Source organism: Emydura macquarii, unplaced genomic scaffold (genome assembly GCF_026122565.2).
Source record: "Emydura macquarii macquarii isolate MOO-44397 ecotype Brisbane River unplaced genomic scaffold, CSIRO-AGI_Emac_v2 contig_3113, whole genome shotgun sequence".
In the NCBI taxonomy this organism is placed as follows: Eukaryota; Metazoa; Chordata; order Testudines; family Chelidae; genus Emydura; species Emydura macquarii.
Genome location: NW_027133250.1, coordinates 121,577 through 146,495, shown reverse-complemented (window position 1 = coordinate 146,495; position 24,919 = coordinate 121,577). Strand labels below are relative to the sequence as shown.

At 43.0% G+C, this 24,919-nt stretch overlaps 1 protein-coding gene across 3 annotated transcripts in view; it reads right to left on the bottom strand.

The window, feature by feature from the left end:
* Nucleotides 1–22,974, bottom strand: part of RLF (RLF zinc finger) — a 114,650-nt gene extending 91,676 nt beyond the window's left edge. The window contains exons 1-2 of one of the 3 annotated variants that reach the window (XM_067530812.1): nucleotides 22,771–22,974; nucleotides 11,908–12,062 (exon numbers count right to left, since the gene is read on the bottom strand). In XM_067530812.1, coding sequence (XP_067386913.1) covers nucleotides 11,908–12,062; nucleotides 22,771–22,923 — 308 coding nt within the window. In that variant the 5' untranslated portion in view covers nucleotides 22,924–22,974. The remainder of the gene's footprint in view (nucleotides 1–11,907; nucleotides 12,063–22,770) is intronic. The other 2 variants (XM_067530811.1, XM_067530813.1) reach the window with 2 other exon arrangements.
* Between the last annotated feature and the right edge of the window lie 1,945 nt (nucleotides 22,975–24,919).

Here is a 24,919-nt window from a genome sequence, read left to right as displayed (position 1 = left end):
TTATTTTGGAGCCTTTGGCAGTCAGCTGTTGCCATTTAGCAAAACATACAGGCTTCTGTGAGCTCAAGATGGGCACAGGGAGTGCAAATTTATACTGGTGATTAACTACAGGAATGGGAAAACCCCTTCTGTCAGTGTAACACGTTTCTATACTACTAGAGCTACAGTGGCATAGCTGCCACTGTAACACTTGTAGCACAGACTGGGGCCTTGTCTACACTAGCGCTTATGCTGGCAAAATTTGTCGCTCAGGAGTGTGAAAAGGACACCCTGCTGAGCAACATAAGTTTTACTAGCATAAGCACTAGTAAAGACAAGCACATAGCCAAAGTCAGTGCTTAGCATGTCATACCTATTTAACACCATTACTTATCAGACAACTACTTTACACTAGTTCACTTTATGCAGAGTCCCAATGAAAGAGTCTTCATTCACTTATTAGGTTAAAAGTATCAAAAGTGTTCTGTGGGGAGGGATGAAAAAAACACTTTCAATTGGGGAGTGTGGTACAGTGGTGAGATCTGACAGGTAGGTCAGTACTCTTACCACTGTAGCCTCAATTAGTTGCCCAAGTAACAGCTGATTGAACAACTAGTTCATGAGAAGGAGAGGCTGGGGAGGTAAGGAAATAATTAGCCCTCAGATCTGATTAAAGCCAGGAAGAAAATGTTACAAGACAGAGGAAGAGAGGGCAGGGGAAGACTAGAATGAAAGTTCCATGGAGAGGGAGAGCTCTTTTCCTCCGAGGGCCCTAGTAAAAAAGGGCTTAAAGAAAACTGTGGTATTGCACTCTGCTGGTGTGGGCAGAAGGGTTTACAGTAAAATACAGCCTGCACACAGAAAGATAGTAGGTCTGATCAATTTCTGGGGCATCAAAGAACAAGGACAGAGCATGGCCCCATCACAGGGAGCCATGGGCTATGAGTGAACCGCTCACTGGCAAAAAGCAGTTTTGTGGTCTTCTCTGACAGCAAGTGAAGGTAAATATTACATAATGTGGTAACTCAAGACTTCCATTAGAAAGTAAATGTATCTGTGTAATCTCCTTTATTCTATGTGCTAATGCACTCCTAAAACTATACATTCTTCCCCACCCCCCCCCTTTCTCCCTAACCCCTACCCCATTCTGGATATCTTTTCCCTCACCTCATGCTCTTCCTTCCCCTTCTCCTCCCTTCCTAAGAATTCTCCCTCCAAGGAGAAAAAAAACCCCACTTATTAACCTTTTGTAACTGTTATTCTTCAAGATGTGTTATATATGTCCATTCCACTATCAGTGTGCGTGTGCCCCACACAGTTCGTGGAAATTTTTTCCCTCAGTGGTACCCATGGGGGCCACTTGAGTGTCCTCTGCTGCCACGCACCTCTGGTTTTGATGTAAGGGCCCACCTGACCCCGAGCCCCCTCAGTTCCTTCTTTCCAGAAACTCTTCTGCAGAGGTAGGAGGGCAGGTCATGGAATGAACATTTGCAATACATCTCAAAGAACAACAATCTTTGAATGATTGTGCATGTGCTTTCCACTCTTCATGACTCTCAAGCCGTTAAATAGGAGAAGGGATCAAAGTCCGTGTATAAAGACTACAGTACAGCTCAACCAATATGGCATCACTTCTTGAATATTGAATGACATAATGGGAGGAGAAAGTGTGCATTGATGACCAGGTTGAAAATTACAGAGGTCCAGGACAGGGATCTGCATAGGAATGACACTGAGGAAGCTTACAATCTTGTAGATTGGGCAGCCAGCTTGTCTGGAGGAGAGACCCCCGCCAGGTAGTAACGTGTGGATATGAAAAGTTATCCCAGATTAAATTCTCTGTGGAGACTGAACAACCTTTTATTCTGTCTGCTATGGCCATGAACAGTTAGATGGACATAAGCTGAACACTGTCTATAACCTGCTATATAAGAACTACTAATCATGGTATGTAACCCATCATTTAAATCAGCTTCTGTACCAGATAACTTGAGGATAGCTAATGTGACGGCAATTTTTAGAAAAAGGCTCGAGGCAATCCCAGCAACTAAAGGCTGGTAAACCTAATTTTAATAATAGACAAATTGGTTGAAACAATAGTCAAGAATAGAATTCTCAGACATGTAAATGAACATGATTTGTTGGAAAAGAGTCAACATGGCTTCTGTAAAGGCCAATCATGCCTCACCGATCTATTAGAATTCTTAGAGGGAGTCAACAAATATGTGGACTAGGGTGATCCAGTGGATATAGTGTACTTAGACTTTCCGAAGGCCTTTGACAAGGTCCCTCACCAAAGGCTCTTAAGCAAAGTAAGCAGTCATAGGATAAGAGGGAAGATCCTCTAACGGATCAGTAACTGGTTAAAAAGATGGGGGGGAAAGGGTAGGAATAAGTAGTCAGTTTTCAGAGTGGAGAAAGGTAAATAGTGGTATTCCCCAAGAGTCTGTATTGAGACCAATGCTATTCAAAAGAGGTAAACAGTGAGGTAGCAAGGTTTGAAGACAATACAAAATTATCCAAAATTGCAGTGGTAAATAATGTGGTCAGGTCACTGATTCAGAGCGATCTGGTTCGCTTGGTAAGCGGGGCACAAACAATGTGAATTTTAATACAGCTAAATGAAAATGGAAGCTGGGAAGACCATGCAAAACTTGAGTCTCTTGAGGTATCTGTTGAGACGTTGCAGGTCTAATATGGGCCTTAGACCCCTTTTTAATTTGGGAATGAGGAAGTACCTCAAATAGAACCCTCTCCCCGCTATGCCCTGAGGGACCTTTTCCTCTGCTCCCAGGCTGAGGAGGGCCTCTACCTCCTGAATCTGGAGTTGCCATTAAGAGGGGTCCCTGAAGAGGGACGGAGGGGGATGGTTGTTGGGAGGGGAAGAAACTAACTGGAGAGCATAACCCGCCGAAACTATGACAAGGACCCAGGGTCCAAAGTCATTTTGGCCCACACAGACCGGAATGGAACTAAGCATTTTAAAAAGGGCGAGCAGGATCCAGAATACAGGCTGGGGCACCGCCCTCAGGCACACCACCGAAAAAGGCCTCTTTGATTGGCTGACCGCCAAGATGACCCATGCTGAGGGGCTGAGCAGGAACTCGAGGGCAGATGGCATCTCCTAGACCCCCTATTTCTGTCCCACTGCCTGTAGGTCGTGAACGACAGTGGTTGATCCCTCTGCTGTCTCCCTGGAGTCATGCCTGACGCATAGAGATCTGTGGCATGTAAAGGCCCAAGGAGCAGAGTAGATGGGGAGGGCTACCCACACCGTGGGACCCACCACTAGTGGATTAAAGAGGCTGTCCAACACCCCTTTAGCTCCTTCACCTCTAGCCCCAGGCCATCCTCTCCAGCAGCTCCTGGTGTGCTCTAAAATCATCCAGGGCACTGAGTGGCCCTGAGAGACTGCTTCATCTTGTAAGGAGGAGGGGGATTGGAGAGGCGCAGCGGGAGGTGGTACCTCTTCCCATTGACAAGCGGTCCGCACAGAAAACATTCCAGCATGTGAAGAATTGCTCAAAGAATTTCATCATTGTGTGGCATAATGAAGCTGCTGCTTCACACTGCTCAGTGGAGTTTCTTCATAGTTTCCATGAGGTGGCTAACACTAAAATTATCTTGCATGCCATTAACATAACAGAGAGGGGCTAACGATGGATTTTTGCACAAGTCAGATGATTTAGTGCTCTCAGAGATGGTACCAAAGACTTCCACAATATTTTGTTTTTGTGCCTGTTTCTAAGGAACAGAAACACTGTATATCCCTCAGAGGTGTGTTCCTATCACTCACCCGGTTAAAAGCCACTGTACCGCCAGGTTACCATGCTCCTTCAGGATGTGAAACTACTTTAAGACTGACTGAACAGACCAAATTATCTTACTGGAAGCCATTTGATTCAGGCACCAAAGATTCCCTCCTCACTTTGAAAGTGCTTGGAAAAAGCTGGAATGGTCACTGATGAGGTCATAAACGCACTGGAGGCATTCATATGCCAAGTTTACCATTTGAAGACCAAAATTACAACACTTGCAGAGCTACGCTGGTGGTTGTTTTCCAAGAAGTAGACAAATGGAGAAATATGCCACCGAAGGGTGCATTTATCCTTGCTATCAAAAGGGCAAATTATCAAGCAACAGAACAGGTCTGTGATGATAGGGGAGGGTAGTTTTGGATGTGCTCTATTGGGCTTGGATAAGTCTTGAAGGATGGGCTTACCACACCAGTTGTGTGCGAAATACCACATGCTCCCAAATCAATCCTTCAGCTAATCAAATGCTTGTGTACAAAGATCAGATGCTCATTATCCTGCAAATGTTTGACCAGCAGCCTGCCTTGTACAGAGAGTGCAAGTACAGCGTGGATGAGGATCAGTGAGAATGTGTCTAGCAGTGGTGCCCTACATGGAGAAGACACTGATGATGACTAAGGCTTTGTCTACACTAGAGTTTTATTAATTAACACAAGTTACACCAACATACAGCCACCCTTGTAACCAAACCGCCATTGCATGTCCACGCTATACTCCTTACGTCAGAAGAATGTATCCACAATAGCAGCTCTTGCATCAACACAGGGAGCAATGCATTGTGGGTAGCTATTCCATTGTGCAACTGCATGCAGGATGCTTTGGGAAAGATTTGCAATATCTCAAAGGGCAGGCACAGCATCACATGATGAAGGTTTCTGAACCCCATCATTCCATGGGCATCCTACTAGATTGCCAGCCGCTTTTCAACTGCCCTGTCAACCAAACTAACAAGACTGAACACTAACACAAGAAGCTCACAAGAAGCCTGTCTGCCACTGCGGTCTTAGTGCCGGGGACAGCAGCGTTAATGTTTTGATTCTGTGATCCCCTTCGAGTTCTCCCACAGCCTCCTCTCCTCACAGACCCAGAAGATCCACCTCCTCCCCTGTAGTGCAGGCAGGAGTGCATTGCTGGCAGAGCTGTCCCGCTTGCTCAGCTGTGCAGCAGCTGTGTGGGCTCTCCCTGCTACACAAATTCAAAGCTTCCTGGGTCTTTGAAAGGGGAAGGGCAGGGCAGGGCAGGGCAGGGCAGCTCAAAACAGCGAGCAGAGTGGTCATGGTGAGCATTGTGGGATAGCTTCTCGAATCCAATTATGGCAATGTACTGAATGCAGTGTCTACACTGACACGTTGTCACTAACTTTGCTGCAAAAAAGCTCTATGCCTCTCATCGAGGTGGTTTTGTCAGCAAAGCAGGAGAGTTTTGTCAGCAGGAGGGGCATTGTAGTGTGTACACCTACAGTGTTTTGTTGCCAAAAGCTGACTTTTGTCGACAAAACTCTAATGTAGACCAGGCCTAAGTATTTTCAGTCCTACATGTCAAGGACAACTTCCCTAGGACCAGCTAAGATCAATATCTTTTTTTTTTTTTTTTTGTAAGCAAGATATTCTGGTGTTAAATTAATGACTTTTAAACATTTCCTAGAATGTGTGTCTATCTAACAGTCCTAGGTTTATCATATTTGGTACCATTGTTCTCACGGGAGAAAGGGCTTTAAAAAGATACCAAACAAACCCATTTCCGACAAAACTGTTATACACAAACTGGATGACCTGGAGCTGGGGGAAGGGCAAAGGAGAAAGTCAATGAGCAAGTCACCTGTGTCACACCACAGAGGGTGACACCAATGAAATTATGATTTTGTAGATTTTTATGAATCAAAATGACATCTCCCTTACCTTTCATTCATTAACTTGCCCAAAGAATGAGATTTCACATGTTATATACCTTAACTAAATAAGATCTAACAGCTGGAAGTTGACACTAGACAAATTCAGACTGGAGATCAGGTGTACATTTTTAAAAGTGAGGGTAATCAACCACTGGAACTTAACAGTGGTTGTGGTGGATTCTCTATTATTGGAAATCTGTCAATAAAGATTCATTTTTCAAAAAGATATGTCTAGTTCTAACAGGAGTTATTTCAGTGACGTTCTAGGGCCTGTGTTATAAAGGTCAGTCTAGATGATCACAATGGCCCATTCTGGCTTCAGAATGTATGGGCTTATCTATACAAATGCTTAGCTTGCAGCAAGCCAAAATATAAATGTACCCCACACTAGTCTCCTGCTCACTAAGTGTCCATGTAGATCCTGCTACTACAGACTAAAAGTTCCACAGGACCCTCTGATCTAAGTGCACTACAGAATTTTCAGTTTGCAGAAACAGGGTCCACACAGACATTTAGTGTGTGTAAGGCTAATGCGGAGTAGACTTACACCCCTGTGTACTATGAATTAAGTGTTCATACAGACAAGACCTGTAACACAGCCAAACCTCAACAAAGTTTCACAGGACATGCAAAAAGCAAATCTCTAGCCCCAAGGATTTATTCTCCAAGGATTTATTCTTGCATTATTTCAAAGACCAGTTGCATAGAGTGGAGATGTTGATAGCTTCTCAAAAAAACTTAATATTTTATAGAGGAAAGTGCTGGACAACCTAAATATAGGGACTGCTTCCAGCTCCCCGTACAATTGTTAAGGCTTTCTCCTTCCATCTACAACCCTGGCTGTACTTTCAGCAGCAGACTGTGGCACAGCAATTACTTTCAGTTCTCATTTTCTAATGAGAAAATGATATCAGGAGCCCAATGTAGTTTTTACAATATGAAGTAAGCTCAAAGTGGCCAGTGGGCAAACAAACAGGTGCTGAAAGAACAGCTGGGCTCCTGGTAGAAGAGGCAATTTCAAATTGCTATTCTTCCCTTTTATCTCTAGTTAGTTCCTTTCTGTATTCCACTTCCTTTCTCCATAGGGAAACTTTGCTTTAAAGCAGCCCAGTTGTTGCTGAGCAGTACAGCTTGGCTGCAGAGGCAAATAGCTTATTCCCTTTGAAGCACCACTGCTAATGATCCTCCTGCAGCAGCATTTCAAAGGGAAGCAGCTGCTTCTTTGCAGACACATCACTCCACTCAGCAGCACCTGGCCTGAGTTAAACACTTTTCTTTCATTCTTGTCTCTGTTCCTTACAGTATAGAGAAAAACAAGAGGAAAGGATGGAGGCAGGCCAAGAGGGGAAAATAAGGTTTTAGCAGTCAAGTCTCTACAGCTATTCTACTGAACAGGGAGACAAATGAAGAGAAAATATTCTCTCCATTTCATCCTCCCATTTCTACTCATTTACAACACAGTGATTTCCCAGATTCTTTATGCTGATTAAATCCCAGACCTAGAGATTTGAACGTTGATGCACAGCTATTATATTGTTTTGCAAAAATCAACGTCCACACCAGACTAGCAAGGCCACAGATCATTCAAATGGCAAAAAAGTATTTTAAAACAATTACGAGGGGAGGAAAAGGGAGAAAATAGCGGTGAGACAGATAAGGAGCCTAATAAATTGACCAAGAGCCAAGACACTGTATGCAGTTAAGGTCCATAACCTATAGACAAGGAAATGTGTATGATACCAACTGTCCCTACGATACTATACTAAGACTCTGTTTCACCGTTGATCTCTGTTACTTCTACACAGACTGTCACAGGCATCTGTTGTCTTTGCTAGCTGGAGCTTGTTAGAGGACTGGGGACATCTGATTCTCCCTTCTAATTACTTCATGGAAATTAAAAAGGAAAACCTATGGAAATTTAACAAAGATGCAGTTAAGCCATCAAAAATCAGAAAATATCTACGATAAAGTTGAAAATGTAGTCTTTCTACAGTTAACTCTGCCCCCATACGCTGATGCTTACATGCAACCAAGCCCAAAACATTTACAATTTTAAATATAGGTGGAGTGCACAACAACAACTACAATTAAGATGCCTGAATGTTTTGAGTATAAAGGCTCAATATAAATACTTCTTCACACAAAGCACAGTTAATCTGTGGAATTCGTTGCCAGCAGATATTGTGAAGGGCAAAAGTAGACCTGGATTCAAAAAAGAATTAGATAAGTTCATGGAGGTTAGGTCCAACAACGGCTATTAGCCAAGATGGTCAGGGACACAACCCCACGCTCCAGGTGTCCCTAAACCTTCAACTGCCAGAAGCTGGATCTGGATGACAGCGGATGGATTAGTGGATAATTACCCTATTCTGTTCATTCCCTCTGAAGCATCTGGCACTGGCTACTGTCAGAAGACAGGATACTGGGCTACATGGACCATTGATCTGACCCAGTCTGGCTATTCTTATGTTCTAACAAGTGCTCAGAACTTGCCCAAACTTTCCCATTTTAGACTAGAAAGTCAAGGTGGGTGAGGTAATAGAGTTTGGTCCAATAAAAGATATTAGTGGAAAAGACACTTTCGAGCATACATGGAGCTCTTCAGCTCTGTCTGACATTTCACAGACTTGGTCTGTGCATGATTGATTTATTTTTAGTTCTGTTCATAAAGCAGGGCTCAACAAATTTGCTTTGGAGCTAGGAGCCAGCCCAAAAATTAAGCAGCCAGACAAATGGGCCCAGCAACGGGGCACCTTGGCCAGAGCGCAGCAACCGCTGTCCCCTCCCGGCCCCGCCCCTTTCCCACAACATGGGTCAAGCGGCAGGGCGCCCTGGCTGGAGCGCAGCAGCCGCAGAGCTCCCCCGTCCCAGCCCTGCCACATGGACACAATGGTGCCCTGGCCAGAGTGCGGCAGCTGCTCCCCCCAGAGAAATACTAGGTGCCAGAATTAAATTTCTAGGCAGCATGACGACCTGGTACCTGGGGTTTGTCGAGCCCTGTCATAAAGAACTGTTCAAAATAAGTTATACTATTCAACAACTGCACTCCACTCTATAAAGTGAAGTCATCGTCAGTTTGGGGTTTTTTTTTTGTTTGTTTGGTTTTTTTTTAAAGAACTGATTTATGCAAGCATCCTTTTGCAAAACTAAGCAAGTACACAGACATGAACTCCCCTCAGATCCGAGCCTCATATTAGTGATGGCATCACATCAGACAGTGAAAATCAGTATCAGCAAGAAACAGTGAAAATGACCATGCAAATTGCTCTCAAATACAAAATAAACAAACCTGAAAAAAGAACATTTTCTCTAATCTTTTTGTTCTAGTAATCTCAGAGATTAGGTATAAAAAAATTTTCAAATGAAAATATAGTTTTCACATTGACAGTGCCCTTTTAATTTTCACGGGATATCAATACATGTAGATACATGAAATTCAACAAGGACAAGTGCAGAGTCCTGCACTTAGGATGGAAGAATCCCATGCACAGCTACAGACTGGGGACCGACTGGCGAGGCAGCAGTTCTGCGGAGGACATGGGAGGTTACAGTGAACAAGAAGCTGAATATGAGTCAACGGTATGCCCTTATCGCCAAGAAAACGAATGGCATATTGGGCTGCATTAGTAGGAGCGTTGCCAGCAGATTGAGGGATGTGATTATTCCCCTCTATTCAGCACTGGTGAGGCCACATTTTGAGTGGTGTCCAGTTTTGGGCCCCCACTACAGAAAGGACGTGGACAAATTGGAGGGAGTCCAACAGAGGGCAACAAAAATGAGTAGGGGGCTGGAGCACATGACCTATGAGACAAGGCTGAGGGAACTGGGCTTGTTTCGCCTGCAGAAGAGAAGAATGAGGGGGGATTTGATAGCAGCCTTTAATTACCTGAAAAGGGGGTTACAGGGAGGATGGAGCTAGGCTGTTCTCAGTGGTGGCAGATGACAGAACAAGGAGCAATGGTCTCAAGTTGCAGTGGGGGAGGTCTAAGTTGGATATTAGGAAAACCTTTTTCACTAGGAGGGTGGTGAAGCACTTGAATGGGTTATCTAGGGAGGTGGTGGAATCTCCAATCTTAGAAATTTTTAACGTGTGGCTTGACAAAACCCTGGCTGGGATTATTAAATTGGGGTTGGTCCTGCTTTGAGCAGGGGGTTGGACTACATGACCTCCTGAGGTCCCTTCCAACCCTAATCTTCTATGTTTCTATGATATAGGTTCCAATACAGCAAAGTGCTTAAGCATGTGACTAACTAAGCACATCAGTAGTCCCAGTGGTTGCCTAAAGTTAGGCACATGCTTAAGTACTTGCTGAACTGAGCCCAAGGTTTAATTCCAGACTGGTACTTTTGATGTTGCTGGTTCTTTGCAACCACCGTTCATGTGCTGAAGCCATTCTTCGGATGCAATGTATTGCTTGGTAATGCAAACATAATTTTTCTTAAGTGTTATTTTGAATCTTCCATATTTTGTGGGAGGGGAAAACAAACAACTTTTCAGTTCTGCTTGATCCACCAGAAGACCAATGGAGATGCATCCCTTGCAGACTACCAGACGTAGAAGGGAAGCTCAAACAATCCATCTGTTTTAACAGAAAAGTGTTCTCAGAAAAAAAAATTATGCTTTTTAAAAATAGACTTTTCAGTCAAGAATAAAGGATTAGAGATCTCCACTTTTGTTTTTCACAAGACACTTCCTGTTTAAGCAATATGAGGAAGTGGAGCAATATGGAAATTCTCAGCTTTTAACGTAAGTGAGATTCTCTTACAATTAATCCAATTCTCAAAAGAAAATCCTGAAGAAGCTGGGAATGCACTTGTGGGGAGAAAAAAAGAAACTTTCTCCTTATGCAATTTCATCAGTTCTCTGTCCAAGCAGCAAGAACACTACTCCCTCATGGAATACGAAGTCCACAATCCCACTAAGTATTTGGTACCTTTGACTCTGTGCTTAAATTCTCACTTTCCATCTGCACAGTATCTTGCAAAAGGAAGGGAAAAAAATTGATTAAACCCACCATGATTTCCCTCCACCCCACCAACAGCTTAGAGATCTCACTTCATTACACATCTAACTCCCCCATCCTTTCTAAAACTTTACCTCTATTGTCTCTTTCTCATCCTCCTCTAACTTTTTACCTTCACAATACAAGCATGTTTGGTTTCCCCTAAACTCAAAGTCATCCCTCAACCCTACCTGCCTCCCCAACTACTGCCCCATCTGCCCACTCTCCTTCATTACTAAGTTTGTTGAATCTGCAGGCTACAACCACAGTACTGAATTGCTCCCCTCTAATCGATCTCTTGTCATTTTCATTCTGTATGAATAAAGGAAATGATTTTCCTTCTATCTGTTAAACATGAAGCTGGCATAGGAATTTGATTTTTTTTTTTTTTTTTTTTAACTTCACTGAAGAGGCCCTAACAGCAGAAAGAGAGGTTTCAGAGATGGGTGACAAGTGTTCATATGCAGTGTTGCTGGAGCCACATTGGTCCCAGGATATTAGAGACAAGGTGGATGAAGTAATATTTTTATTAAGACCAACTTCTGTTGGTGAGACACAAACTTTTGAATTTGCACAGAGCTCTTCTTCAGAAGAAGACAGTACAATGTGGTATGATCTTTCCTGAAGATATATTACATGAAACATGATTACCTGGAAAACTATACTCTGACCTCACACCACAGACAGAACAGGCAAGTTACTGATTGCCATGATCATTGGAGTCTTGATTTTGTGGTACAATGTAATTATTCAAGTCACCTTCACAAAAGAGGGCTAGTTAAGTTAGAAGCTTGTCAAATGTCTGGTTAGTGAAGACCAGATTTAATATTTTCCCAGGAAAGTAATATTTGTTCCCCAAAACTATCTGAGATGCAATAGAACCTCACTGATCTGCACACTTTAATTTGAATACAAGACATCTTCATAGGCGATAAAAACAGAAGAGACTACTGTGATCATCTTGATCTTAACACTTGTCAAAAGAACCTCAGCAGCAAAGTCCTATAATATGTACTATAACTTAATTTAGCAACATATATTAACATACTAATGAATGTATTTTAGTGTAATTAGAACTACAAATTATCAAATTAAAATTTAAATACAAGAATAATATATTTTATTGCTCACTCACAGATTTGCAAAATTGGGTAATCTGCAAAGTAATGAGATTCTGTTGTACTCATTTTAAGAGATTAGTGCACCAAATTAAACTTACAGTACTAGCCTGCCAAGTACCAAAAGGACATCTTCACATTCTGTAGTCAAGTACGGTCGTGCATTAGCAAAGCTTTGGATGGAGATTCGATACACTTCCAAAAAAGGCAAAATATGTTCCGATGCACCCCGTGTGCCAGCATACTGCAGTAATGTCTGAAAGAAAATAAGTTTTTTATTAAAATTTTCATATGAAACTTTACATCTAAATGCAAAAATCTATACTACAGCAATGTTAAGATTACATAGTAAAAAAATCATGGAAATGACAAATTTCCACTGTAAAAAGTGACTGGAAAAATGGCAACTTTTTACTCAACCAAAGTTCTCTACGTGTGGTTTCCTGAGATAAGGGGTATTTAAAAATAAGCATTTAACTATTTTTATTAATTTTAATTCTGTTAGCATAGTAGACTCTACTGCAGAGTAAACTAGATTCTATAGTGACCCATGAATTAGGAGAACTGTTAACTAAGATCCAGTCGCAGAGGCAAATCTACCCTCAACTTCATCTGTGCAACTCCTCTGAAGTCAACAGAGATACACAAGTGTAACAGAGCAGAATCTTCATTGCTAGTGAGAATTCACAAGCAAAATAAAATACATTAAATTACATAGCAAGGTTACAATGGTATTTGTTAGCATAAATATTTAGCATAATATTTAGGTACACAACATGGATACAAAGACACTGACAGAGAATCATCTTAGAACCCAAAGCAATGCCACTTTGAGTACCTGAGTAGTACTTCTTGAAGTGGAATCAAACACCTATAGCTCTGCTCCCTTGTGCATGAGCAACGCAATTCAGGTAGGCTTGACACAATTAGATTTTTGTTTAAAAATCAGTACGTGTGGGTTGCTAAATCAATTTCACAACATACAAATAATCAAAATATACCGACAGGCAACAAAAGAAAAATGCTGCTTGAGAACTTAATAGTTTGATTTAAGGATTTTACTTTGTATATTTTGACATGTGATGTCAACAATTTGTCTTTTACCATTATAAAGCTTGAACTTTTTAAATTTCAAGAGCTACTATCATTAAATAATTGTCTGACAATCTCCCACAACTGTGAAAATTCAGATTTTTATCAATCTAAAAAAAATGCTGAAAAATAAACACTGATATTACCCATTGAATTATAAAAAAAAATAAAAAATAAATTCTGCAAAGCCTAAATACAGCCAAGTTGAAATCTAGGCCTGGTTTCTACCACAGAGCTAGGTCGATGCAAGGCAGCTTACACTGACCTAACTATCTTCACTAAAATTTCACTCCCACTGACAAAACTTGACCACTCTGCCGACTTAACTCCACCTCCACAAGAGGCGTAGCATGAAGGTTAACATAGTTAAGTCAATGCAGTGTCAGAATAGACATTGCATTACTTACATCGACTTTAGTGGCCTCCAGGAGGTGTCCAATAATGCCCCACCTTGACCACTCTGGTCACAGTTTTGAACTCTGCTGGCCAATGGCCAGGTACATGCCCCTCCCCTTTAAAGCCTCATGAATTGTTTAAATTCCATTTTCTGTTTGCCTGTCTTGGAGAGCACACGTAGCAACTCTAGAGCATGTCTAGCAACTGCCCAGCTGACCATGCTGCAGACATGCTCCTACCTGGACTACTCAGGTGGTGTTGGATCTCCTGGGTCTGTGGGGAGAAGACGCTGTGCAGGCACAACTCTGATCCAGCCAAAGAGACATCAACATCTATGAGCAGACTGCTTGGGGCATGAAAGAGAAGGACTACAAGAGAGACCAACAGTGGTCTCACCTGAAAGCCAAGGAGCTGTGACAGGCATACCAGAAGGCAAGGGAGGCTATCAAATGCTCTGGTGTGGACCACAGATCTGCTACTTTTACAAAGAGCTACATGTCATCCTCAGCAAAGACCCCACCTTCACCCCCAAGAGCCCCTTGGATACTTCAGGGAAGCACAAGTCATATACTTCCTCCATGAACAGTGAGAAGAAGCTGGTGGTGGTAGAAGAGGATATAGGGGCATGGGGGCAGGAAAACGGGAGCTCCAGTGGCGCAGCAAGCCAGGACCTGTTTTTGGCTCCTGGGCAGTCTGCAGGAAATGCTAGTGCTTCTCAAGCAGCAAAGAGACATAATGCACACTCTTGTTGACCTTCAGGTTCAACACTCTTGTACTCACTTCCTTCTGCAAATCAGAGAGAGCTGCATTCCGGGACCTCCCTACACCCTCTGCCCCTATATTCCACATGGGGCTGCCGCACTACCCGGGGAGCGTACAGGCAATCACAGCTGTACATACACCAACTATATCTCTCACAAGTCAGCATACGTGTCTATAAAATGAAAAGGACTGTTCTTTCTCCTTCAAAAGTTTTCCCTTCATTTATTAAGTTTTATTCAGTTATACATGTGTCTGCTTTGCATGGGTATGCAATGAAAGTCTGTTTCTGGCAACTTAATTCATCTTCTTTAGTTCACAACATACGCAGGCTGGAACTGACATCATCCATGGATAATAGCAATTGGTGCATTTATAACGTGATATTACAGTATACAGCATTCATTACAAGGTTCATACCAGGATGCAAAAGAGCAATGCCAGGCACAGCACCCTACAGCAATACACATTACTCTGGCTCACTACTTAAATGGTCTTTCAAACCTTCCATGAGCCGGATAGCTCCACACTGAGCTCTTCTTATTGGCCTGGTATCTGGCTGTCCAAAACCAGCAGACAGACGTTCCAGCTCTGCCCTCCACCCCGGAAGAAACATTTTCCTCTTTGCTTCACAGATATTATGCAGGATATAGTAAGCAGCTATAACCGTTGGGATTTCCCCCCCTCTCCCCCACTGAAGTTCAATCTCGCAGCCTTTCAAACAGCCAAAGACATTTTTAACTATCATTCTGCATCTGCTGAGTCTGTAGCTGAAGCGCTCCTTGGTGTTGTCAAGGTGGCCGTCATACGGCTTCACGAGCCATAAGAATAGGGGTAGACTGGGTCTCCCAGGATCACTGTGGCATTTCAACATCCCCAATGGTAATCCACTGGAAAGAAAGTCTGGAAAGAAAGACCCTATTTGCAGCTTTCTGAACAGCCTTGTGTTCTGAAAGATAAGCACATCATGCACCTTCCTGACCAGCCTGGATTGATGAAAAAAGCATTCCTGGTGATCCACCAGAGTGGATAACACCACTGATCGGTAGCAATCTGGTGTTGCAAGTTTCCACAGAGCAATCACTACTCACTTCTCCACTGTCAGTGCAAATCTCATTTTGGTGTTGCTGTGTTGGAGGGCTGAGGTGAGCTCTGCACACAGATCCAGGAATGTGGCCTCACACATCTGAAAGTTCTGCGGCCACTACTCAGCATCCCAAACTTGCACTACAATGCCATGCCACAATGCTTGTTTCTTGGGCCCAGAATCAGCATTGCACCACCTATAGTTGCTCCATGAATGTCACCAACAACTTTGAATTGTTTCTTTCTATGCCCCACAGCAATCTGGCCACCAAGGAATCGGCATGTTCCTCACAGCTCTGCAAATACTGAAGGATCAGGCCCTACATGCTCGTAACACTCATCACAATAGTGCAGGATCCATGCTCCTGACAGATGGCGGACAGCAAGGAAGGATGTGTGCATTTGCACGGATTTTGAAAAGAGGTGTGAAACATTATGGGATGGAGAACACTGCATTATGGGACATTGAAATCATCTTCCCAGTCACCCCTGCACAATTCATTTGGCCCCATGAGGCACTGCAAAGCCTTCCCAAAACAGGCTGTGTCAGATGGTGGCAAGTGGCATAGTGAGATAGCTACCCATAATACATTGCTCTCTGCATCAATGCAAGCACTGCTAGTGAGTACACACACCATCAACACAAGGAATGTACTGTGGACACACAAAAGCAGTTTAGTTACTGCAGCGGCTATATGTTGACATAACTTAGGTTGACAAAATTCTGTAGTGCATACAAGATTCTAAATTAACAGAACAAATTGCAAGTAATACAAATGCTGAAATCCCCTTGACAATCAATCGCATTTTCTCATTTTTTAAACCATCTCTCCCCTGTTGTTTTGTGACTATACACCAAGTATGGTCCAGTAACTGTGGGTGCTGGATTAGGACTCAGGAGACCTGAACTTTATTCCTAGCTCTGCTAATGACCAGCTGCATAATATTGGGCAAGTCACTTCCACCCTCTGTGCCTCTTTCTCCTCCCATCCTATGCCTTTCTTGACTATTTAGACTGAAAACTCTGAAGCACAAACTGTCTCTCACTATTTATATGTACATTGTCTAGGTCAACGGGCCCTAACCCTGGTTAGCACCTCTAGGCACTATTATAATACTGATAAGGTGCTGTAAAATGCATGAAAAATTAAGCAAACTGAAAAGATAGAACAAATAAGGGTATTACACTTCTGTATAAAACTTGAATGAGTGATAGTGTTATCATGTAATTGAAAAGACAGACAAATTTAGCAGAAGCAGCTACAAATACCTCAGATTTCCTTCCTAACCCTCCTCCACCTCAACCCACCCTTCCACCTCCCACTTCCCCCATTTTCACTTGGTCATAACAGACACTAACCTTTTGAACTGAAGTTTTTCAAGCCTGGGTTATCTGAAGTCATTCCAAGTACAGGTGTGAAAATAAAAATCTTTTCCACACCTGGAGTTGTGGTGTGGGGAATTGGATTGTGCTTGTTAACTCAAATGGTTGGGAAATGAAAGATTAAGTTTAGTATGGCCAAGAGTAGCAAAATTTTAAATAACTTTTTGAAGAGGGACTGAGGTTGATCTTGGGAACTACAGACCTTATTTAGAGAAGTCTGACTTCTGTACCAGGTAGATTGATTTAGAGAGCAATGAGAGTTATTATCCAACTAATGCTGTGTCTACATTACAAGTTAGGAGCATGATTTCCCTGTTCTTGTACACATACTCGTGCTAGTTCAAGCATAAATAGTTGTGATAGGACTGGTAGAAGAAGTGGAACCACAACTCAGCCATGTCAAGTGCACAGTTCAGCTGTGCCTCCGCTGCCACTACTATTACCAACAGAGCCACACTGATATTTATACTTATGCTAGTGTGATGAGACCTAGCATGAGTACGGGTACATGAACAGGAGAATCACACACCTAGAGCACAGTGTAGACATAGCTTAAGTTATCATATGTTATGATAAAGACTAACCTTATGATAAAGACTAAATACTGCATAGTATTTGCACAGAAAAAACATGCCTTCATGCTCCAGTGATCAAGCAGAGCCAAGATATTAAAAAGACAGCTAGAGGCTGTGGGTGCCCAATTTGATATGTTTAAAGGGGCCTGATTCTCAGAGGAGGGATGTTTAGCACTTACTGTAAGCCATCTCAAGCCATACTTCCAAATAATCACTAATTGCTTTTGGAAATCTTGACCTTGATACATTCAAAGAATTCTGGCAAAGTGGATAAGAATGCTAGATGACAAATAATTGCCAAGGTCCCTCACAAGAGGTTACTATGGAAACTAAATCATGGGATGAGAGGAAAGATAGTGTTATGGATCAAAAATTGCCAAAGACCAAAAGCAAGAGTAGGAATGAACAATCACTTTTTATTCTGGCAAAAAGTTAGCAATGGAGTACACAATGTTTCGCAGTGAGACAAGTGTTAAAATATTAAGCAGTGATTTGGAAAACCATGTTTCCGGTGAAATAATAAAAATATATATGTGTCCACTGTTCTAACCTGGCACAGCAATTTCTGTGTGACAGTGCCTTTATGGAAGAGTTCCTTAAATTGTACTATGGATGAAATCCTATAGGATTTTCTATAAATTAATCCTAAAGCCCTACTAAATGAGATATCTCATTCTCTCTCTGAATTCTATATAATTCAATTACAGTGATATTCTCTGTTAAATTACAGTTAAGGCTGCCAAGTGAAATTCAAGAAAAGTCTTACCAAACAAACACTTCCTTAGTAGTAAAAAAAATTTAGAAATATGGAGATCACAGGCACATAAACACCACCAACCTTAACATATAAATTCAGCACACAGACCATTAAACAGAAAAGTTCTCAATGAGCAGCCTTAAAATAACTAACTCTGCCCTGTAATAAAGAAAGACTTTTCTTTTTAGAAGCATTTATTTAATGGTATAGTTTCTTAAGTTTTCCATAATTTTAAGTGTAACACAATGTCTGTCATAAAAAGAAATCTGATTTTCATGCAACCATATACAATCTATAGATATTTTAATAATTTAAGACTACCTGAATATCATCCATAATTCCAGCCAAGAGTAGTAGATAACTACGTTCAAATAATAAGCTCCAGTTACCATGCCAATTAATTCCATAACCCCAACCAAATACTTCATTAAGAGACATAGCATTGTTGAGGATAAAACATAACTTACAGTGGATCACAAAAATTCATCCATTACATGAGAACAGGATGTATGCAAAATGAATCAACAGATATAATTCAAGGAGTATAATGTTAAATTGTCATCCTTAGAGGTTTTAAGGTCCGGCTTGACAAAGCCCTGGTGGGGAGGATTTAGTTGGGGTTGGTCCTGCTTTGAGCAGGCAGTTGGACCTTCTGAGGTCCCTTCCAACCCTAATCTCCTATGATTCTATGAAAAAGGCATGTAAGGATACAACCATCTCCAATTAAAGCCAAAAAAGAACTAAGACTTCAATAAGAGTTAGACTGGACCATGAAACAAATTCAGGGGGAATGTTAAGGTTGTTTAAATCATTGAGATATTTTCTTTTTACTAGCCAGTGTGCATGAATTGCACTTGAAGTTACTGTCATTTTTCTAGATTTGTTCTAAAAGTATTTTTATAATGTATTTTGAAAGTTATCTATTATGCAATATTTTAGGGTGGCTCTGATTTAAAAAAAGATTACTAAAATGGAGATATATAGGAATTTCAGTAATCCACTATGGAGATTCCTTAGAAATCTTTCCCTGAGAAACAAATATGCAATTTACTCTAATATTACCTATCCACCTATTCAGATAGGTGCTCATCTCTAACAATCCAGAAATATCTCTATTGCAAATATCATTTGCCCATAGATTTTTAAGATCTAAAGGGAACATTGTGATCATCTTGTCTGACCTCATGCATAACACAGGACACAGAGCTTCACTCAATTCCTGCATCAAGCTCATAATTTCTTGTCCAACTAGAGGCATCTTTCAGAAAGACTTCCAATTACGATGTAAAGATTAAGTGATTGTGAATGAACCACATCCCTAGGAAAGGTGTTCCAAAGGTTATTTACCTTCACTGCACTTTTTTCCATTTTGAATTTGTGTAGCTTTAACTCTTGGCCATTCAGTCAGGTTCTGTCTTTGTCTGCTAGAATAAGGAGACCTCGGCTATCGAAAATCTTCTCCTTGACTTAAGTTTTTAAGTACCAAAACATCTTTTGCTTTTCTCTTCAATAAACAAGTTATATTGAGCTCCTTAAGTCTCACCATAAGGTAGGATTTCAGACCTAGGAATTGTTCATGTACCTGTTCTTTAGACCTGTTTCAGCTCTTCCAACCAGGGCTCCCACATGGTGGGGAAAAAGGGTACACTCTACCAGGGCCCAGCGGCCCTGGCTGCAAACCGCAGGGGTATGTGTATGGGAGGGGGCCCGTGTTACAAGTCTGTACCAGGCCCGAAAAAAATTATGCTTGGGCCCTGCTTCCAATATCCTTTTTGGAGTGGGAAAACCAGAACCATTCCTATCTACCAAACTTGTCATCTCAAAAAACAAAGGTTAGTGAAAATCTGATTTCCATAAAACCTCATTTAACTCATCGTTATGCTCCTTACTGAGTCCTGGATCAGCTGTTCCACTATTTAGCTTCATATAGATATCTTGCTAACAGGCCTATAATTACCTGGGTCATCCTGTTGACATATTTTAAATGCTGGCTCAACACTAGCTTTTTCTAGAACTTTGGAACTTGCTCCATATTCCAAGATTTATTAAAAATGTCACCTGTTCTGCCAGAGAGAATGCCATCTTCTAATAGATATATTTTACATTTTAATACACCCAAATGCAACCTCATACATCTAGGAGCAAAGAATGGAGGTCATGCTTAAGAGGATGTGAGACTATACCCTGGAAATCAGCAATTCTGGAACAGAATGAGAAGGTGTGACTGATAACCAACTAAACATGAACTCCCAGTGCAATGCTATGTGCAAGAGGGCTGATATAATCCTTGGACGTACTAGTAGAAGAACACTGAGAAGAAATGAGGTTGTATTACCTCTATATATAGCATTAGCAAGACCACTCCTAGCATAATACAGTGGCTCTCAACCTTTCCAGACTACTGTACCCCTTTCAGGAGTTTGATCTGTCTTGCAGACCCCTAAGTTTCACCTCACCTAAGAACTACTTGCTTACAAAATCAGACAAACACACAAAAGTGTCATAGCACACTATTACTGAAAAATTGCTTACTTTCTCATTTTAACCATATAATTATAAAATAAATCAATTGGAATACAAATATTGTACTTACATTTCAGTCTATAGTATATAGAGCAGTATAAACAAGTCATTGTGTGCATGAAATTTTAGTTTTTACAGATTTCGCTAGTGCATTTTATGTAGCCAGTTATAAAAGTAGGCAACTATTTAGATGAGTTGATGTATCCGCTGGAACACCTCTGCATACCCCCAGGGGCACATGTACCCCTGATTGAGAACCGCTGGCATAATGGGTCCAGTTCTGGCTTTCACTCTTACAAGAGAGTGTCAAATTCAAGAGGATTATGGAAGAAACTATAAGAATGCTTTAAGGTCTAGAACACTTGTCTTACAATATGGACTTCTGAAGCTCAATCTATTTAGCTTGTCTAAGAAAAGGTTGAAAGGTGATTTGGTCATAATCTGTAAATACCTACATGGGGAGATGATAGATTAAAGAGCTCTCTTCTATGAGATAAAAGCAGAACAAAATGCGATAACCAAGAGCTGAATCTAAACAAATCTGGACTAAATATAAGTTAAAATGAGAGGGTAATTAACCATTGGAATAATTTACCTAGGAATGCGGTGGATTCTCCACTAGAAGTCTTTAAATGTAGACTGCGGGCAGTTCTACACTTAAAATACTGCATTGACGGCGCTGCACCAATGCAGCGGCGTCGCTGCAGCGCTTTAATGAAGACATTCTACACTGAAGGGAGAGAGCTGTTAGTTATTCCACACCTGTGAAAGGTGAGAACTGTGTCAGTGGGAGAAGCTCTCCCGTCAACATAATTATATCGACCTAAGCACCAATGTAGACAGCGCTATCACTCAGGGGGGTGTATTTTTCACATCTCTGAGTGACATAGCTATACCGAAGTAACTCTGTAGTGTACACCTGCCCTGTATCTTTCTAAACTAAGTTATGGGTTTGATGAAGGAATTACTAGGACAAATTCTATAGCCCTCATCATGCAAGAAGTCAAAACAGATCAACATCATAGTTCTTTCTGACTTTAAAAATCTTTGAAACTATATATTTTATCTGGTAACTGCACCCCTATAATATGCTAACCTTATTTTGGAATGGATAGTGATGCGGTTTAAATAGGTGATTGTTATTCTAGTTAGAAAATTGTGCTAGCTCATTCTCTCTAAACATTGCAGATTACAACATATGAAATACTAAATTTGAATTGATACTGAACATAGAAATTACATCTTTGACAAATAGTTTGGAGATGCCTGTGTGGATTTTGGAAAGTTCTTGGATCAGATGATCAGTCACAGAGATCAAAAACTGTCATCAAACCATAGGCAAGACAATAATCCACAGCCAAGTGGGATTTATTCTGCTTCAAACTACTTGGATGCTCTGGCAATTTGGTGCCAGGCTAGAAATTCTACAGAAATTTCTTTTACATTAAATAATTTTAATTGTATTGACTACAAAGAAAAAAAATACAAAAGCATAATTACTTTCATATTAAAACATCTTACTAAGTCTCTGCATTTTCAATATAATGCAAATTTTTGTACCGACAAACACAACTGCATTAATACTGAGGGAAGCTGCTGAAGGATTAATTGTGCACCCACAAATGCAGTTTACAATTATAGATAAGGGCATTTGCTGGATGTTTCTGCTCAAATGATCACTGAAATAGTTAACAATATTGACATTTAGATTGTCAAATTGAGATTTATAGTAACTAGATAAATTTACCCTCCTCAGAGGTACTGACTTAGACAAGTGCCTTGTTTACAACCTTAATGTTGACAAGATGGGAGTGAAACAATTTTTCTTAAAAGAACGCTTACATTCCGAAGCACCCGTTCGATGACAAAAATATACCCTCACAGCGCACACCCGTTACTGATCAGCCGTGTGCACAAATTAAACACCTTAAACATAAAGGAGCTCATGCCTGGGGCTGGAACAAGCTCCCAATAAACCAGTTCTCCTCCCTCGGGTCCAGAGGCGCATTTGCTCTAGCGGGCTAGGAAGCGCGGTTACACCGCCACCACAGGTGCTCTGAAAAGGGTCTTGCTAAAGGCTTCGCTCGCCCGGACCGACGCCTCTGCGCTGGCGGTGCCAGGCTGCCCCAGCACAACCGCCCAAGGCGAGAAGGCTCCGCACCACTGCAGGGCAGGCAGGCAGGCGCTGCGCGGCCTAAGGCGAAGGTTGCGCGCTCTACCCAGCGCTGCGGGCGAAGCGCGGTGTCTGCCAACGCCAGGCCCGCACGGCGCTGCGCTGCGCCTCGGCCCGCTGCCTGCCCAGGGCCACAGCCCACCGCCCGGGGGACTGCGTACGGGACCCCCGGCGCCCGCGGCTCCCGTCTGGCCTGGCCCGGCCCAGCCCCGCTCACACCTGGCAGAAACCCCGGCAGTAGGCCCGGGACGAAGCCTCCGAAACCTCCTGTTCGCGCAGCTCCGCCTGCAGCTGCCAGAGACGGGCGCGAAGGGCGGCCACGAGCCGCTCCATATCGGGGCGCGGAGCCGCCTCGGCCTCAGCGTCCGCCATCCGCACCCGGCCCCACCGCGCGTAGGCAGCGATCACGTGACCAGGAGCAACCACTGATGACCTCATCGGACTGGAACGGCGTCACATGACGCACACGTGAATGGCTAATCCCGGAGCTCACGAAGCCACGTGACTCAGAAAACCGACGCACGGGATGAACGTTACGTAGTGACGTTCTCAGGCGGTGCCATGTTGATAGCACGTTTTGTATGGCGGGCCCGCCCTCTCGCCCCGCCTCCCGCCGTGCAGCTGCCCGAGGCAGCAGGGGCCCGTCACTGGGGTCGGGCGGGGAGTCGGGGATAGCTAGGGGAGCGTCCGTCCTTGGTTACTGTTGGACCCGGCTCGCCCAGGCCCGCTTTCCGATGCAAGCTGGGGTGGGCCTGGGTTCCAGTGGCTGTGCTGGCCATGGGAGTGGAGCCGGCTTGGCAGCCCTGGCTGGGCCCGTTCCATTGGGGCTCGTCCTGTTCTGGGCAGGGGGTGGGACTAGATGAGCTCCTCAGGGCCCTCCTGACCATCACCGGTCAATGCCACTGACCCTGGGCCACTGAGGCCAGTCACTGGCTGAGCCGCAGGCAGGGGTCGGGACGGGACCACTGCCCAAGTGTTGCTCAGGCCAGCAGGCAGTGGGTTCATGGGCCACTGCTGCCGTATCTTTGAGGCTGTCCAAAGGTGGGTCCAGGGTGCTACTGCCAGGGTATCACTGAAGCCAGCAGGGGTGAGGCACAGTGGGGTTACCATCCATCTGGCTTTTCCCAGACATGATCTCTTTTTTGGTAGTTTGCCTTCTGTCCAGACTGAGTTCTCAAATAAGCGGAACTGTCCAGGATTCAGAGCAGATGTTGCAGCTCAGAAAGAGCCAGCTCCACATCCCAACTGGACTCTCCGCTGCATCTGCCGGATCCTGCCTGGCCTGTAAGCAGAGCCACCAAGTGCATCTTGGCCAGACCCGGGCCCTGTCACATGTCTCAGAGTCAGATCGAAGGAGTGACGGCCAGGTCCTAACTTCCTGCCATGAGGACTGCAAGGAGGCACTGACTGATGGGCTGTCACTGCATCCTAGCACTGTACCAGCTGCCCTGCCACTGTGACGGGGAGTGACACTGCCCCGACCTTGAGAGTGATGCCTCCAGCATCACTCAGGTACTCCTTCCCATACACACACATCCCTCCAGCATCCTCAAATACTCACTTCAGTACCCCATCCCAGTACCCACACCTGTCCAGAATCCACCAAATACCCCCCAGCTCCTACTCAAGCTCCCTCCTCCACCACTGCAGTGTTCTCTATTTGGGAACTTGAAGTATGTTAACCCTAGGCCAGAATACCACTGTCATTCCATCTCTGAGGCCAGCAATGGATGGGGCCTAGGTTGCCACTGCCACTGTATCTATGATGCCAGATAAAGTTGGAGTCTGGGTTTCACTGCCACAGTCTGAGACAAGCAGGGGTTGGGCTGGATGCAACTGGCACTGTCTCTCTGAGGCCACCTGGGGGTGGTGCCTAGTTGCTGCTGATACTGTATTTCAGAAGGTAGCAGGGTGGGGCCTGGGAGCAGCTTCCACTTTATGTCTGAGTCCAGCAAGGATGCAACTCTCTATATGTCTCAGGCCAGCAGCAGGTGAGGCCAATGCGCCACTACCTGTAACACTAAGCCCAGCTACTGTGGCCAGGGTGCTACTTCCACTGTGACTCTGAGCCCAACTAGAAATGGGGCCTGTGTTCCATTGTCCTTTCAGCAAAAAAATGTTTTTGATTAAAACCCTTGAAAAAATTTACAGAAAAACAAAATTGATTTTTTCAAATAAAGTAGATTGAAACGTTTTTCAACTAAAAAATTGCATTTATCATTAAAAAAATGTGGAAAAAATATTGACCAGGAAACTGAAAGTGTTCTTCATTGACTAAAATCAATTAAAAATATATTTTGCAAAAAATCAATTTTTTTTTATTAAAAATGCAAAATAGAAATTTTGACCAGAGACCCAGAAAAATGTC